The 13,277-nt window shown below is 40.9% G+C and overlaps 1 protein-coding gene across 1 annotated transcript; it reads right to left on the reverse strand.

Annotated features, from left to right (window-relative positions):
* Window positions 1-439: 439 nt before the first annotated feature.
* Window positions 440-10,642, reverse strand: p4hb (prolyl 4-hydroxylase, beta polypeptide). The gene is made up of 11 exons (XM_037246496.1): window positions 10,303-10,642; window positions 8,372-8,578; window positions 6,394-6,527; window positions 6,117-6,254; window positions 4,590-4,694; window positions 4,388-4,513; window positions 4,112-4,312; window positions 3,753-3,873; window positions 3,139-3,320; window positions 2,660-2,794; window positions 440-1,768 (listed from the first exon to the last, which is right to left on the reverse strand). The coding sequence occupies exons 1-11, from the start codon at window positions 10,439-10,441 to the stop codon at window positions 1,703-1,705; spliced, it is 1,554 nt and encodes a 517-aa protein (XP_037102391.1). The 5' UTR covers window positions 10,442-10,642; the 3' UTR covers window positions 440-1,702.
* Window positions 10,643-13,277: the final 2,635 nt, after the last annotated feature.

The raw sequence follows: 13,277 nt of genomic DNA on the forward strand, positions 1-13,277 counted from the left end.
CTAGCAACACAGACTCAGTATATAATATGAACAGTATCTATCTATCTATACATAGTGTAAATCCTAAATTATTCGTATGCACGCACACATATTGTCAACAGAATGTGTACTGGAACCACATACCAAGCGATTACATTTTACTTTCAAAGATTTGGATAAAAGGTGCAAACGATGCAAATCCACCTGTTGCCTCATCCATTAAACAGTAGCCTTCTTGCCTACAAACCAAATGCTAAGCCAAGTATTTTCAATATTTTATTGTCCATGAGTTTACTCTATGTGAAGGTTTATAGTCAGTACTAAGTAGCCTTCTAGATTTTACAACCATTGCTAAGTCATTTTTATTGAAGTAGAACACAATGTTCATAGACTGGATGGACACCCGTTTAACAATCTTGGTATATGTGCCATGTTACAGTTCAAATAAATAGACTGCATGTAAAGGTGTTTTAGATTTATTTATTGGCCACCATGTCACATTTTCCACATCAATCTGGATATGATGGAATGCTTTAAGTATCCTCCACTGCTGTACAGATGTCTGTACAGATGTATTACCTCACTCTACTCATGCAGCATCATACATAAATTTTATCAACCTTACAAGGAAAATTAGCCATTGAAAGCCCTCAAACACACGCGCACGCTCACATACACACACAAACAAACGTAGTGTATAAGTAGAGCGAAGTGAATACAGAGGGTACAGTATGAGAAAGGTGGTGGTGCTGTGCAACTGCCCTTTCCGCCCCTATCAGATTAACAAATGCTTGCCGGGGACCAACAACTAATGGAGCACATCTGTCTGCTTTAGTAACCATAAAGAATCTCCAAAGAAGCATGAACACAGTGCGACTTTTCAAAACTGGCTCCCAAATGAAAAACATCCACGGCCTGAGTGCGTGTCCAAGTGCCAACTCTGCCCCAGCAAGGCCAACTGGCTACAACTGGGCACAACGGTCAAACATTAAAAAAATAACCCTAAATTAAAAAACAAAACTCATAGTTAAAGCAATTAAATAAAACTTGTTTTTCCACCTCCACCCCAAAGTTAGCATTTGTTCCTTTTAGAAAATAGTCAGTAGTCCCCATGCAAATTGAGGAGTTGTATTTTGGGGGGGGGGGGTGACACGGTTGAAAGAAAGTAGACTCCGCCACCACTTACAAGGATGTTCAGATATTGGTTTTAGCTACATATGAGAAGGGGGGTGCTACACTGACGAATCATTTTAGTGAAAAATAACAGGTAATTAATTTGTCCCCTGAGCGATCAATCCTTACAAAAGCTATCATACTAAACCCTTGGAACAAAATAGACTCCTGATAAATGCTAAGGTGTACATTCTTGGGGGAGCAGGAATTGTTTTTACCATTTTGTGAAATGGATCTCAATGCCAGTTTTCCACACATCAATAAAAGAGAGGGGGGGGGGGGGGGGAATTTGGCATGGCGTTCTACAGAGGTATCAGCATCATGAAGGTGGTGTGTTCTGTGTGCCCCTCCCCCATACAGAACAAAACCTGTCTGGAAAGAGAAATCGTGAAGAGATATACAGACTGGCCAAGCTGTGGGCCGGCTGGTGGACTGGCAGGCAGCTAGACAAGAAACAATGGTCGCCGAAGAGGGACAGTCTATTAGGATGAGTGAAAGTAGTGTAGGTGAGTGGTACGTGGGGGCGGAGCGGTACTTTTCCAGCAACTTTTTACAGCTCGATGTGTCTGTTGTCCTCGCCGTCAGAGTCCTCACCCTCGTCCACATCATCCGAATCCTGGAAAGCAGTCGACAAACATTTTACAAACGAGCCAAAGAAAATTAATACTTTATGGAAGCAAAAGGTTGGTAGATTAGTGCAAAAACCTAGTCTAGAGCTACAAGAAATGGCATGTACAGCGATTCATAGACTCGTCTGAGGACAGCGGAGCGGAATAGAGTAGTTAAAGTCTGGCTGGGGTACGGCACGTGTGCCACTGTGGGCGCAGGTCTCCATGGGCAAGGCCTCGTAAACTGTTCTAACAGCTGTTGAGGATATTTGTGGATAGTGGTTGGGGTGCACCGGAATTAGACTTCTGAGAAGGCGTGCTTTAAAAAAAAAAAAAAAAAAAATTGAGGTACAAGCAAAAAATCATCTTATTCAAAAAGGACTTGTAGTGCACATTAACACCTTTGGTCAGATCTATTTAAATGCTTTAAGCACTTTCACTTTAAATGCCAATATTTCGGTTCAGATTTCTCAACATGTGCAATTTTCTTCAGGTTTGGTAGGTTAGCTGAAGACTAACTTGTGAAATGTGAATGACTGTTAACCGTCTGCCCAAAGTCAGTTGGATTGGCTCCAGTACACCCATGAGCCGAGTGAGGATATTTGATTCGCGATGACCCAGCCAGTTGGAAGGCAAAAAAGTGGGTCACTTCTAATGTTACAACCTAAAATCCCAATTTGTCCCTTCAATTCTTTTGGGGTTGCACCTTAAATGAATCCAAAAACCCTAACTTGCAAAGCTATACCATTGCAAATCTGTACCAAAGTATAATAAACTACTTAGAGAATGTACTGAAAAGGGGGCCGCTCCATTTGCAAGGCACTCTATATTCAGTGAACGACTTTGCAGCACTTTTGCCACATGCTTTTGGTACGAGAGTTTTTGACTGACAATCGCACCTCAATGTCGTCGCCATCATCATCATCACCGTCGTCATCATCATCATCTCCAGCGGGGGCACCTCCCTCCTGACCACCGCTCTCCAGGAACTTGATGAAACCTTCCAGTGTTCTCTCCCCATTGTAGTCAATCACCTGTTCAAATAACGGCAATTCTCAAAACGTGAAAACTACAAATGAGTCTCAATACAGCTTTAATTATTTGACTTAAATTAGGATGCAGTAATTTCATTGCTTGGTGCTAAACTGAGGGCAGAAATGCAGTAAGGTCATGCAGGCGGTCTCATAAGCAGTAATGTAATGACCTAAACCAACAAAAGGTGGCTCACGTTTCTACAGTTAGCGATGCGAAATCAAAAGGCACTAATGACTGTTGGAATGTAGTGAACCACCGACATCAATAGCTGCGGAAGCAACCGCACCACATTCCAGTGAGTGTGATGAAAGTCACTTAATAGTTTCAAGTAAGAGTGAAAGACCTTGCGTTCTTCTCCCACAGGGAAGAATTTCAGAGTAGGGAAACTGTGGACTTTGACGGACTCGATCTCATTGGCTGTTGAATCCATCTTGGCCACAATGATGTCGGCACTGTCCTTGTACTTCTCTCCCAGCTTTTCCCAGATGGGATTCAGCTGCTTGCAGTGGCCACACCAAGGGGCATCTGTAACAACAAAACATTGATGAAATCATGGGTATTTCTAAGTGGTTTTCAACAACAAGCTCGTAACGCGCCAGTTTAGACAAATGCCACGTGCAACCAGAGCTATATGGAACCAATTTTCATTGTGCGACTAAACAACACCTCATCACCTGTTGAGAGACGATCAGAAGCCAAACGACAACAGATTAGGACTACACCCAAAATAGCACACATTTGGATGGGAATGGCTGACTCCAGCAGTTATTTTTACGTGGATCTTTTCAGCATCAGTGTCTGGTAACAATTCAGACAGCAGGAGCGGCCATCAGACTGTATGCGTGGGGGTATGGCCATCTACTCTTAGATATGAAAAAGGCTTAGCAGGGATCACGAGAAAGGGTCAGAATTTATGACTAATAAAATTACCCCTTAGGCCAAAAAAAACAATCTTACAGAATTCAACAAAGACGTTCTTCTTGGGATCAAAGGCGACCTCCTCAAAGTTTTTGCCAACCAGAACCTTGACAGGTGTTTTGTCCCAATCTTCGGGGATGTCTTGGCTCATCAGGTGAGGCTGTAGGGAGAAGAGCGTACCACAGTCACTCCCATGTACTATATCCTCTCGGTAAATTGATTTTTCTGTCAAAGATCAGAGCTTGTCCTGGCTCAGCCATCAGACTAGTGTCACCAGCCTGTGCTCTCATTTAAAGGGTGCTAGAATTCTGTCCACTTTGTTTATCACAAACAGCTAGTCATTGTTTAACTATTCAAGATTAAATGAGTATGAAAAACAGCGTTGCAAGTTATCCTACCTTCAGTTTTCCTTCGGTAAATCGTGTGCAGAATTCAACAATGCCTTCTGCGGTGATTGCGTTGCTCTCTGGCTTGTACTTTGTCATCTCATCTTCCAGGGTGATAAGGCGGATGGCTGGGCACTCTTCCTTCTTCAGACCAAAGAACTCCAGAATGCGCTGGTTGTCATCCAGACTGCTGTCGATGAAAATGAACAGGATCTGGACAGGGGGAGATGGACATAGTAACCAAACTTGGCTGGATGAGGGACATGAGAATGTTGGCAGTTTTCTTACCTGCCCTTTAAATGACTCTGCGGCTTTCTTAAACTGGTCCATTTTCTCCTGGAAGTCTGAGGCTGCTTTTGGCAGAAACATGAGAATGTGGGACTTGATCTCACCCCCAAAGATTTTAGGAGCAGTCTGTGGATGATAAGATACTAATCAGATCACTGACTTTGGACAGAAGATCGTCGACATTCAAGACCGCATGAATTACCTGCTCAGTGAATTCAATGACGAGAGGGAGCTGGTTGGCTTTGACAAAAGACAGGATGGTTTCTTTGGTAAGGTCACCATCAAAGGTGTTGCGTCCTTCATCAAACTTAAAAACAGAACAGATAGAAGTAGTCAGTATATGAAAATCACCCAAGGGCCTGGTGTTCCCATCGCAACACCAAGAAAAGATTTACCAGACACTTTCCAAACCCTCCGCTTTTCCGGGATAAGAGGGCCACAAGGGTAAACAGAATTTTATTGTGCGTTAAGAATAGCTTCGGTCAAATTGGGCAAGCAGCTCTTACGGGCACACAAGAGCAAAGGGGCAGTTAACTGATGCCTTGCTGGCAGTGATTGAAATTTAAGACCCTGTTGTGATAAGCAGCTGGGGACTTTCACTTGCCTAACAGTCACGCTTGTTTAGCTGCCTGCAAAGCACCCACGTGAGAGCAATGTTTTTCATTAGGCTCGGGTCTTCACGTGACCACATGGCCGTCAAACAGCAAGGATTGACTTCCACTGACGGTTGAGAGCTAAACACCAGGAGCTGCTTATGCTGAGCTCTCATGACTAATGATTCACCACCAATGTATTTTATCTAAGGTCTTAACCATTGATATATGCAATTGTCTAGCAGTAATTCATTTGGCTTTTCCACTACGCCACAGAAATAGAGAATCTTTGGATAAATGCAGCCACTTTTGTGGATTTCCTCTTCAAAATCTCTTACATGAGTGCCTATCATCTCATTTTAATCTAACATCTTCGATGTCAAATACAAGTATCGCATTTTCTCTATATTGTCATGACTGCGCCAGTTCTGTTGAAGATCTTGCCAAATACAGCACGAGTAGCACTGATGATAGTTATACTGTGCAAAACTGCAAAGACTCCAGCAGTAGTCGCAGGTAAATTTACTGGGGGAAAAAAAATGACCTTCAAAAATAACATGCCTAAGCTGTTGTGCCGGTTGGAAAATGTTAATTGGGCACAGACCTGTACAAGCCCAAGTGATTTTTCAATACATATGACCCGTGACCGCAAAATGTGCCAATTTGTAAATGGAATGGCAACGAATGGCGGTGGAAATCTAACAATTACACAGAAAGTCAGACATCCATTATCCAAACTGCTCTCGGGAGTGTTGCGGGTGTGTTGGAGCCTAGCCCAGCTGTCTTTGGCCAGTAGGCGGGGTACACCCTGAATTGGTTGCCAGCCAATTGTAAGGCACACCTCTAGACAACTGTTCACACTCCCAGTCACACCTTAGTTCAATTTAGAACACCCAATTAAGCTACTAAGATGTTTTTTTGAATGTGGGAGGAAACCAGAGTCACAACAAAACAAAAAACAAAACCAACATGCAAACGCAACACAAAGGCCAAACCCCAGATTTGAACCAACAACCTCTGGACTGTGAGGTGGGCACGATAGCCCGTCAACAACCATAACGATAGATTTTTTTTCACCACCTTGTACTGTGAAAACATTTATAAAGGTGTATTTTTAAAATGAGCTTTGCACTCACCTTCTTGAAGAGAACAACACCATCTTGGGAGACCTCAAACTTGGTGAAAACGGCATCATCTGAGGTTATCCCAAAGGGAATGTCTTCGACTGCTTCCGCTGCTTTTTTGAAGGCCACGGCCCCAGCAGACTCCAAATTCTTCGAAGAGAGGCCAAAAAGATAGTCAAATAACTTGGACTTGAGTTCAAAGTCTCACATCTTGCATTGCATGCATGCATGCTTTCTGTGAAATAACTCAGTTGAGCGTATGCGGACTACACTTATAATATTCTCTCACCTTGAAGAATCCAATCACCACAACCTCATGGTCAGCTATCAGCGCCTGTGCAGCCGTGACATCAGCCAAGGTGGTGACAGAGGGGCCTGTGCGCTTCTTTAGCCAATTGATAAAGTCATCTGCTTGCCTTCCAGCTGAAACAAGGAAACCCAAAAAGGTTAACAAAATTACAATGCAGCAGCCTTTTATAAAGCATGCATGTGATTCTCGAGTAAAAGTAAACTCGAGTAAATGTTAAAATTGTGATGAGAAAAAGACCATTTGTGAAAATATACTGGAGTAAAAGTACCACACAAGGAAAAGTGGCCATAAATGTAAATAAAGGTAAAGATTAGAAATATGCTTGGATACAGCAATAAATTGTACTCAGTGACATCATAAGGCTGTAATTCGCAAACGCAAAGTAGGGTAACCGGGTTTAAAATATATATATATATATATATATATATATATATATATATATATATATATATATATATATATATATATATAAAAATAGACTTAAAATAAAAATGACCACTATATTTTCCCAACATTCATTCTTACTCAAATTATAATGCCCATTGGTGCTTTGACTTGAATATTTCCTTAGCGCCTGTGAAAGCATTCCCTCTCTGAACAAACAGATTGACCCAGAAAGAGGTCAGGGCGTCTGGTGATACTTTTGAAACACGTTTCCAGAAGTTGGTTACAAGTCATGACGAGTGGTTTTTTAAAAACCAACTCCTCTCCTGTGTCAAATGGAACAGAGCCCAGCCCACAGAGCAGACGTGACCGACTGCACATCTCAACAAAGTCTGACGCGACTCCGTATTCTACTGGTACCTTGAGCCAAGCAGTCTCAAATAACGTCTCGGTTGCCTCCCTTAGTTTAAGCAAAGAAAGATACACAGGTCAACGCCTGGCCCAATTCCTAAATGTTTTGCAGTCGGGCTGTCACGTGAATGCGTTAATTCGATTAATGAAATATGCTGCAAATTAACATGCTATATTTAATAACGCAATTGATTGAGTGTCAAGCGCAAACATTTCAAATTTGGCCCATTTATTAGCTACCCGTAGTCTTTATTGGCACGACTCCCATCCAGCTATGTTACACAGCTCTTTCCAGATCGTCGTTTAGATCTGTACTTCCTTCCTTAAACATGCTCTCTGTGCTTGTCAGCCCACTGACTTTGGTAATGCTTAGTCGAAAAATAGGTATGTAATTAGTACTTTTCATTATTGTTTGCCATCGTGGTGGTAGATATCACTCAGAGTGCAGTCAGAAGCATACGAGGCAACAAGTAATCGATAGACCCACCTATTTTAGCTGTGGTGCAGATTTAACAACATTTGTTCATAAACCCTTTGCTTTCTGAAATAAATTTACTGGCAGAAGAAACTCAGTTGAGCGTATGCTGCCCTCCTATGTCACAAATTTGGGAACTTTTAAATTTTCTTTTTTAACAAATCTATACCATTAGTCCACATGTGGGTATTTTTTTTCTTACAAATTATTAACCAATCGAAAGTGCTGAAAATGGCTGGCCTGATGATGCAATGTAAATGACTGAATGAAAATGTCATTTTTGGGGTTTCCTGAAAAGTGATGATTTCGGAGGTTTGACAGCAATGTACGTTTTCCCCTCTTTTTGCTTTGATGGGAGGGTCTCAACTTGGGGCACAGCATTTAATTTGTAAAGCGTGAGCCTGTGAAGCCTTTCTACACTGTTATTAAGGGCTCAATTAAATTTTACTTGAATAAAAAAAAAAAAAAAAAAAGACAGCTACTGCAGGCGATACAACAAAAAGTTGAGGATCTTTCAGAATTGAGTGGTCATCGTCCCTGTATCCCACAAGAAGGATTCAGCCCAACACCAGTGGTTTGTTGTCCCATACTGTACAAACTCAATTGTGTTAGGTCTAATTAAGATTGGATGCATGACTCAAGGGGTCAAAGCTTATGAGCACAGAGGAGACTAATGCAGGAGTTTACCCGAGTACTCTTTGGGGGATTCCTTGTCTCCTCCCTTGAAGAACTTGATGGTGGGGTATCCACGGACGCCAAACTCCTGGGCCAGATCAGTCTCTTCAGTTGCGTCAACCTTAGCCAGGCGGATCTCTGAACCCTCCGCCTTCAGCATGCCAGCGGCCTTGGCATACTCTGGAGCAAGGGCCTTGCAGTGACCACACCATGGGGCATCTGAAGGATGTAAAACAGCATAAAATTAGCAAGCAGTGGTCACCAACAGATTTGGAATGGAGCAGGAACAATTACAGCTACAAAAATTTCATAATAGACGCTGTTCGGATCCACAGACTCATGAAACAGGAGGATGTCAACAAAATTGAGCCATTGCACCAACACCTAATGCACCAGTTTGTTTGGTAAACTTCTATTGATACTTCCTATTTTTTTTCTTCAAGAACTTATTTTATAATTATTTTAATTACTGTATCTTTGTGGTTCAACATTTGCAAACTCACCAATACTGTGAAACGTGAACATATGTTTTACTTGCTAGGAGAGGGGACAAAAACCCCTCACCGTTAGCTGTTTTTGTGCTCAGGTTAAAGTAATACATTAGCGCCATCTTGTGGCGTCATAATTGAACGTCGAAATGAAGTTCAAGTTAACTGATACATTGAGTATGTAATTCATACAAAAATACCATTGTGTGGTATTGATAAGCTTATTCGGAGAAGAGCATCAATTTCTTAGATTTTCCCCATTTGCAACAATGTTCGGTCCCCACCCGCCACAAGTAGCCTGGGCTGCTTGAGAAATGGTGACACTGAGTCTTGAGGCTCCACAATGACATCTTTACATACTTAAGTCTATTAGTTATTGTGTTTTCATTATTTTCCTTTGCACTTTATACCAATACTGATGACTATTTCCAACTGCATCAATGGCCCAAAAACCTCTGCATCAAACAAACGCGTGTCACAAAGTGATAGATATTCTTTCAAACCCCCAAGAACCACACCAAAGTTATGGGCACCGATTCATAATACTCTAGCTAATTGTAAAATAATAATTATGTCAAATGTTGAATAGTGTTTACAACTGCCCGATGTTTAATATTAAAAAGCATGTAGAAATGTAATTTTCATTCCATCAATTGTGTCTACAATAGTATTTCTATAATAACTTGAATTATTAAAAACAGAATTTTAAGTTCTTCACCGCTGCTTATAGTGATTTAGGTTTTGGATTTTTGTATCGTTTCAGTGCACTTTTAAAGACACTGACAGATTATGAAAAATAAATCTAATCTATGACACATTAGAGAAAGGCCAGCATTGCATCACATTGCAATGTTTATTTGCTGTGTAACTGCGAAAATACGTTCATCGTGGACTTTGTGTTAAGTACACGTCGACTAAGCGCCACATCTCCACTGAGATCCCGCCCATCTGAGATCTTCGTGAGCAAACAAAGCTCCATCCTTCCCATCCTCAACCAACGACACGGGGAGTCACGTAGTTAGGTAGCGGGTCAACTATCTGACTCCAGTTGGAACACTACGAAGTGATTCCTTCAACTAGCAAATACCAGGGTAAAAAAAAAAAAAAAAAAAAAGATATTTGAAATCGTGATAACAGTGTGGAAAGTGAAGTAATCTGACGATTCTCTGCGTGTACGGGAGCTTTAGTGTAACGACACTGGGCATCGCGAATCTGTCCACAAAGTCCTGACATTTGGAGACATTTGACCAATAAATGAACTGGGAAGTAGATGCGAGTGAGGACGGTAATGGTTAAGGGTCCAACGATCCACTTGCAGGACAACCTGTCGAACGTGACAAAGTTTACCGCTAATTACCACTGGCTAGTTTGCTAGCACGCTAACTGCCAAAACGACGAGTGTGACGAAGCAATCCAATATTAGCGTGCGAGATTTTGGTGGTTTGTCATACTTACAGAATTCTACCAGAATGTCTGGGTGCGCTGCGAGAGCCTCGTCGAAGTTACTCTTCTTGAGGACCAGAACATCGTCTTCTTCAGCGATCTCAGCCCGACTGGCTACAGCTAACGTGCACAGGACGAAAAACTTGAGCATTTTTGCCTAAGGGAGTGTTCTCCAGCTGAAAACAAAATTGGGCGGACTAATTTTTAGATGAAAAGTTGAGTCTTTCAATTTGCTTGTCAATTCTTGCTCAGGATTGGGTTTAGTAGCTTGGTAGTTTGTGTCTACCGCGCTACTAACGTGGCAGTGCAAGCAGAAATCAGAAGGATGGTCTGTAGTGCGCATGCGTATTTATCAAGCCCTAAGCAGTTCGTGTTGAATTGTGACTGGACCACAGCTGTCCGCACCTGGAAGTGAAAGCCGCGCTCACATTAAACAGTAGAGGGTACGTCTCAATTCATCACATAACCCCCTCCTGCTTGCCGAGTACTTGCTCCGCTGTTTAGTACCTACTCACCAGGATAAGCACTTGAACAAATAAGGAATTTAAGTACGTTAATGAGATGTACCCACTACGGTACGAATTTAAGACGTCGATAAAGTCGCATCCCTTGCACGCGTTTAAGTCTATTTTTAAATCAATATTATACATTTGTATTATATGATCCTGATCTGCACGAAGAACAAAGCTAGTTTGCATTTATTTTGCTAACAAATTTAAATATAATAGTCCCTCTTTGCACATTCATAAATACACTATTCATTATTATAGGCACGGAGGAGGGGGAACATAGGACCACATATTTCCTAACTAGATGTATGACAAAATGCTATTTTAAATATGGGCAAAATACATGCACACGAGCCAAATAATATATTCTTGATCAATATAGGAACTGATGAACAAGAAACCAACATGTGTGCGACAACAACATTTTATAAATGCTTTCACAAAAATAACATTTTGATTTCATTGAGGCACTGTTTGTCATGCAAATCATAAGAACCATTGTAAGCGTAATTAAGAGATGTCTGCCATCTAGACATAACGAACAAGCTTTTTAGTACCTAAGCATATTTTTTGTCAAAGCACAATTAAGCATTGAAGCACAATTACCTAAGTCAAAAATGTCTTAAGCAATTGTGCTATTTTGCCAACAATATTTAAGAATATTTTGTTTTACTACCCCCATATTTACATTTTGTTTTAGGATGACTACAACAATATTCTACAAGTCAATACGTTCTATATTATGTGCATTAATTATTTGAAATGTCATTGTGGGACAGAAAATGTCCTTTAGTTTTGGAATGATACATTTTGTTTTAAAGGAACTATAGTCATGTAAACAAGTAGTGCAATCAGATTCAACTGATCCTTTAAGTGTATGTTTGTTTTTTCCATGACAGTTAAAGATAAGTATATTTTAAAAACACATTTGAAAATGTATAGACATACTATTTATGTAATTTATGCAGCTTGTGTCTAATACTATTCAACAATTGTTGGCTGTTGTTGTGTTTATCCACATGTTGCATCATCAGAGCTTGCCCTGTCAAATAGTAGTATTTAAAAGTTACAAAATGCTGAGCACAGTGAATATTCAAAATTTCACAGTGAAGTTTTGAATAAATGTACACGTAACCTGAGAAATAGCTCATCTGCTTCAGTCAGTGCCAACATCCTGAATCGTTGTGAAGTCGTTGAAACTGTTATCACATGAGGAAACTGTCAGGGAAATCAACATCTGTGCAGAGAAAACTCAATACTGCAAAAATAACACCATGTTTAACATGTCGGCTAAACAAACACAGCAGTAAATGAAGAAGATTGTTGATTTGACAGGGTGGGGACAAAATAAGCAGGAACTGGTCCAACTAGATTCCTCTTTCATTAGAAATGTTCTTGCTAATCACAAGAGTACTTGATTATCACTAACCGTGACACACGCAATATTCAATGTCCTACAATAGTCACTGTAAAGAGAACTGTACAAAACTGTGAGCGTTGCTTACAGTGTTTAATGTCAAGGCTGTCACCTAAGCTGTATTTCCAATGCATAGCTCCTTTTTGGAGAGTACCGTTTTTTTCCATGTATAATGCGCAAAATTTAACTAATTTATTGTCCTAAAATCTGGGGTGCGCATTATACATGGGTACAAATTGTTTTTTTTTTCTTTTCTTTTTTTTCTTTTTTTTATCCGGATATCATACGGAGGCCGCCATTACAGATGCGCTTTCTTCTCTGCTGTTCACTTCAAACACGCTCCATACGAACACAATGCTCTCGTATCAGACGCTTGCTCGATCACCTGCTCGTTTGCTGTCACAATGTACCCTACACAAATCCGAAACATTTCTTCGCTATTGAGTTTGCTAGCGCATGCGCAGTGATACTGACCGGCAGAATAACATCCGGTTGTTCCCAAAGATGATCTTTTTTCTGAAATAATTTTACGTTTACGTTAAGTAGGAGTCAAAATTTGGGTGCGGATTATACACGGGTACAGGGTTTTTTCCAGCATCAACATGCCATTTTTAGGGTGCGTATTATACATGGGGGCGCATTATACATGGAAAAAAAAACGGTATTTATTGAGAACTGCATAAAACACAGCTCGTGACCTTAGGTGAGGGTATAGTTGATTGACCAGTAAAAAAAAAAAACCCTGACTGCTCCTCTCGAATCAGAGATTTGACTACCCTAGTGTGCCAATCAAGAAGGACCATCCCCGATGCACATGCAATGTTGTAGAGGCGTGTCAACCAGGACAGCTGTACAACATTTATAGCCTTTAGGACAGTGGTTCTTAACCTGGGTTCGATCGAACCCTAGGGGTTCCGTGAGTCGGTCTCAGGGGTTCAGCAGAGCCTCCACTGAGGACGTCCGAACAAACCTCATTTATTGTGTAAATTCTGATTTGCCAGTATGTAATTTGTTGTGAGTTCATGCATTGTGTTGGTTTTGTTCTTTGATCAAGGTGATGT

The sequence above is a fragment of the Syngnathus acus genome, chromosome 1 (genome assembly GCF_901709675.1).
Source record: "Syngnathus acus chromosome 1, fSynAcu1.2, whole genome shotgun sequence".
Lineage (NCBI taxonomy): Eukaryota > Metazoa > Chordata > Actinopteri > Syngnathiformes > Syngnathidae > Syngnathus > Syngnathus acus.

Excerpts from the sequence above, each read along its gene's own strand:
- p4hb (XM_037246496.1), bottom strand. The coding sequence starts at position 10,441 with ATGCTCAAGTTTTTCGTCCTGTGCACGTTAGCTGTAGCCAGTCGGGCT. Across the intron at positions 8,579-10,302 it reads AGACATTCTGGTAGAATTCT|ATGCCCCATGGTGTGGTCAC; the intron begins GTAAGTATGACA and ends TACATCCTTCAG. Across the intron at positions 3,874-4,111 it reads TTACCGAAGGAAAACTGAAG|CCTCACCTGATGAGCCAAGA; the intron begins GTAGGATAACTT and ends TTCTCCCTACAG.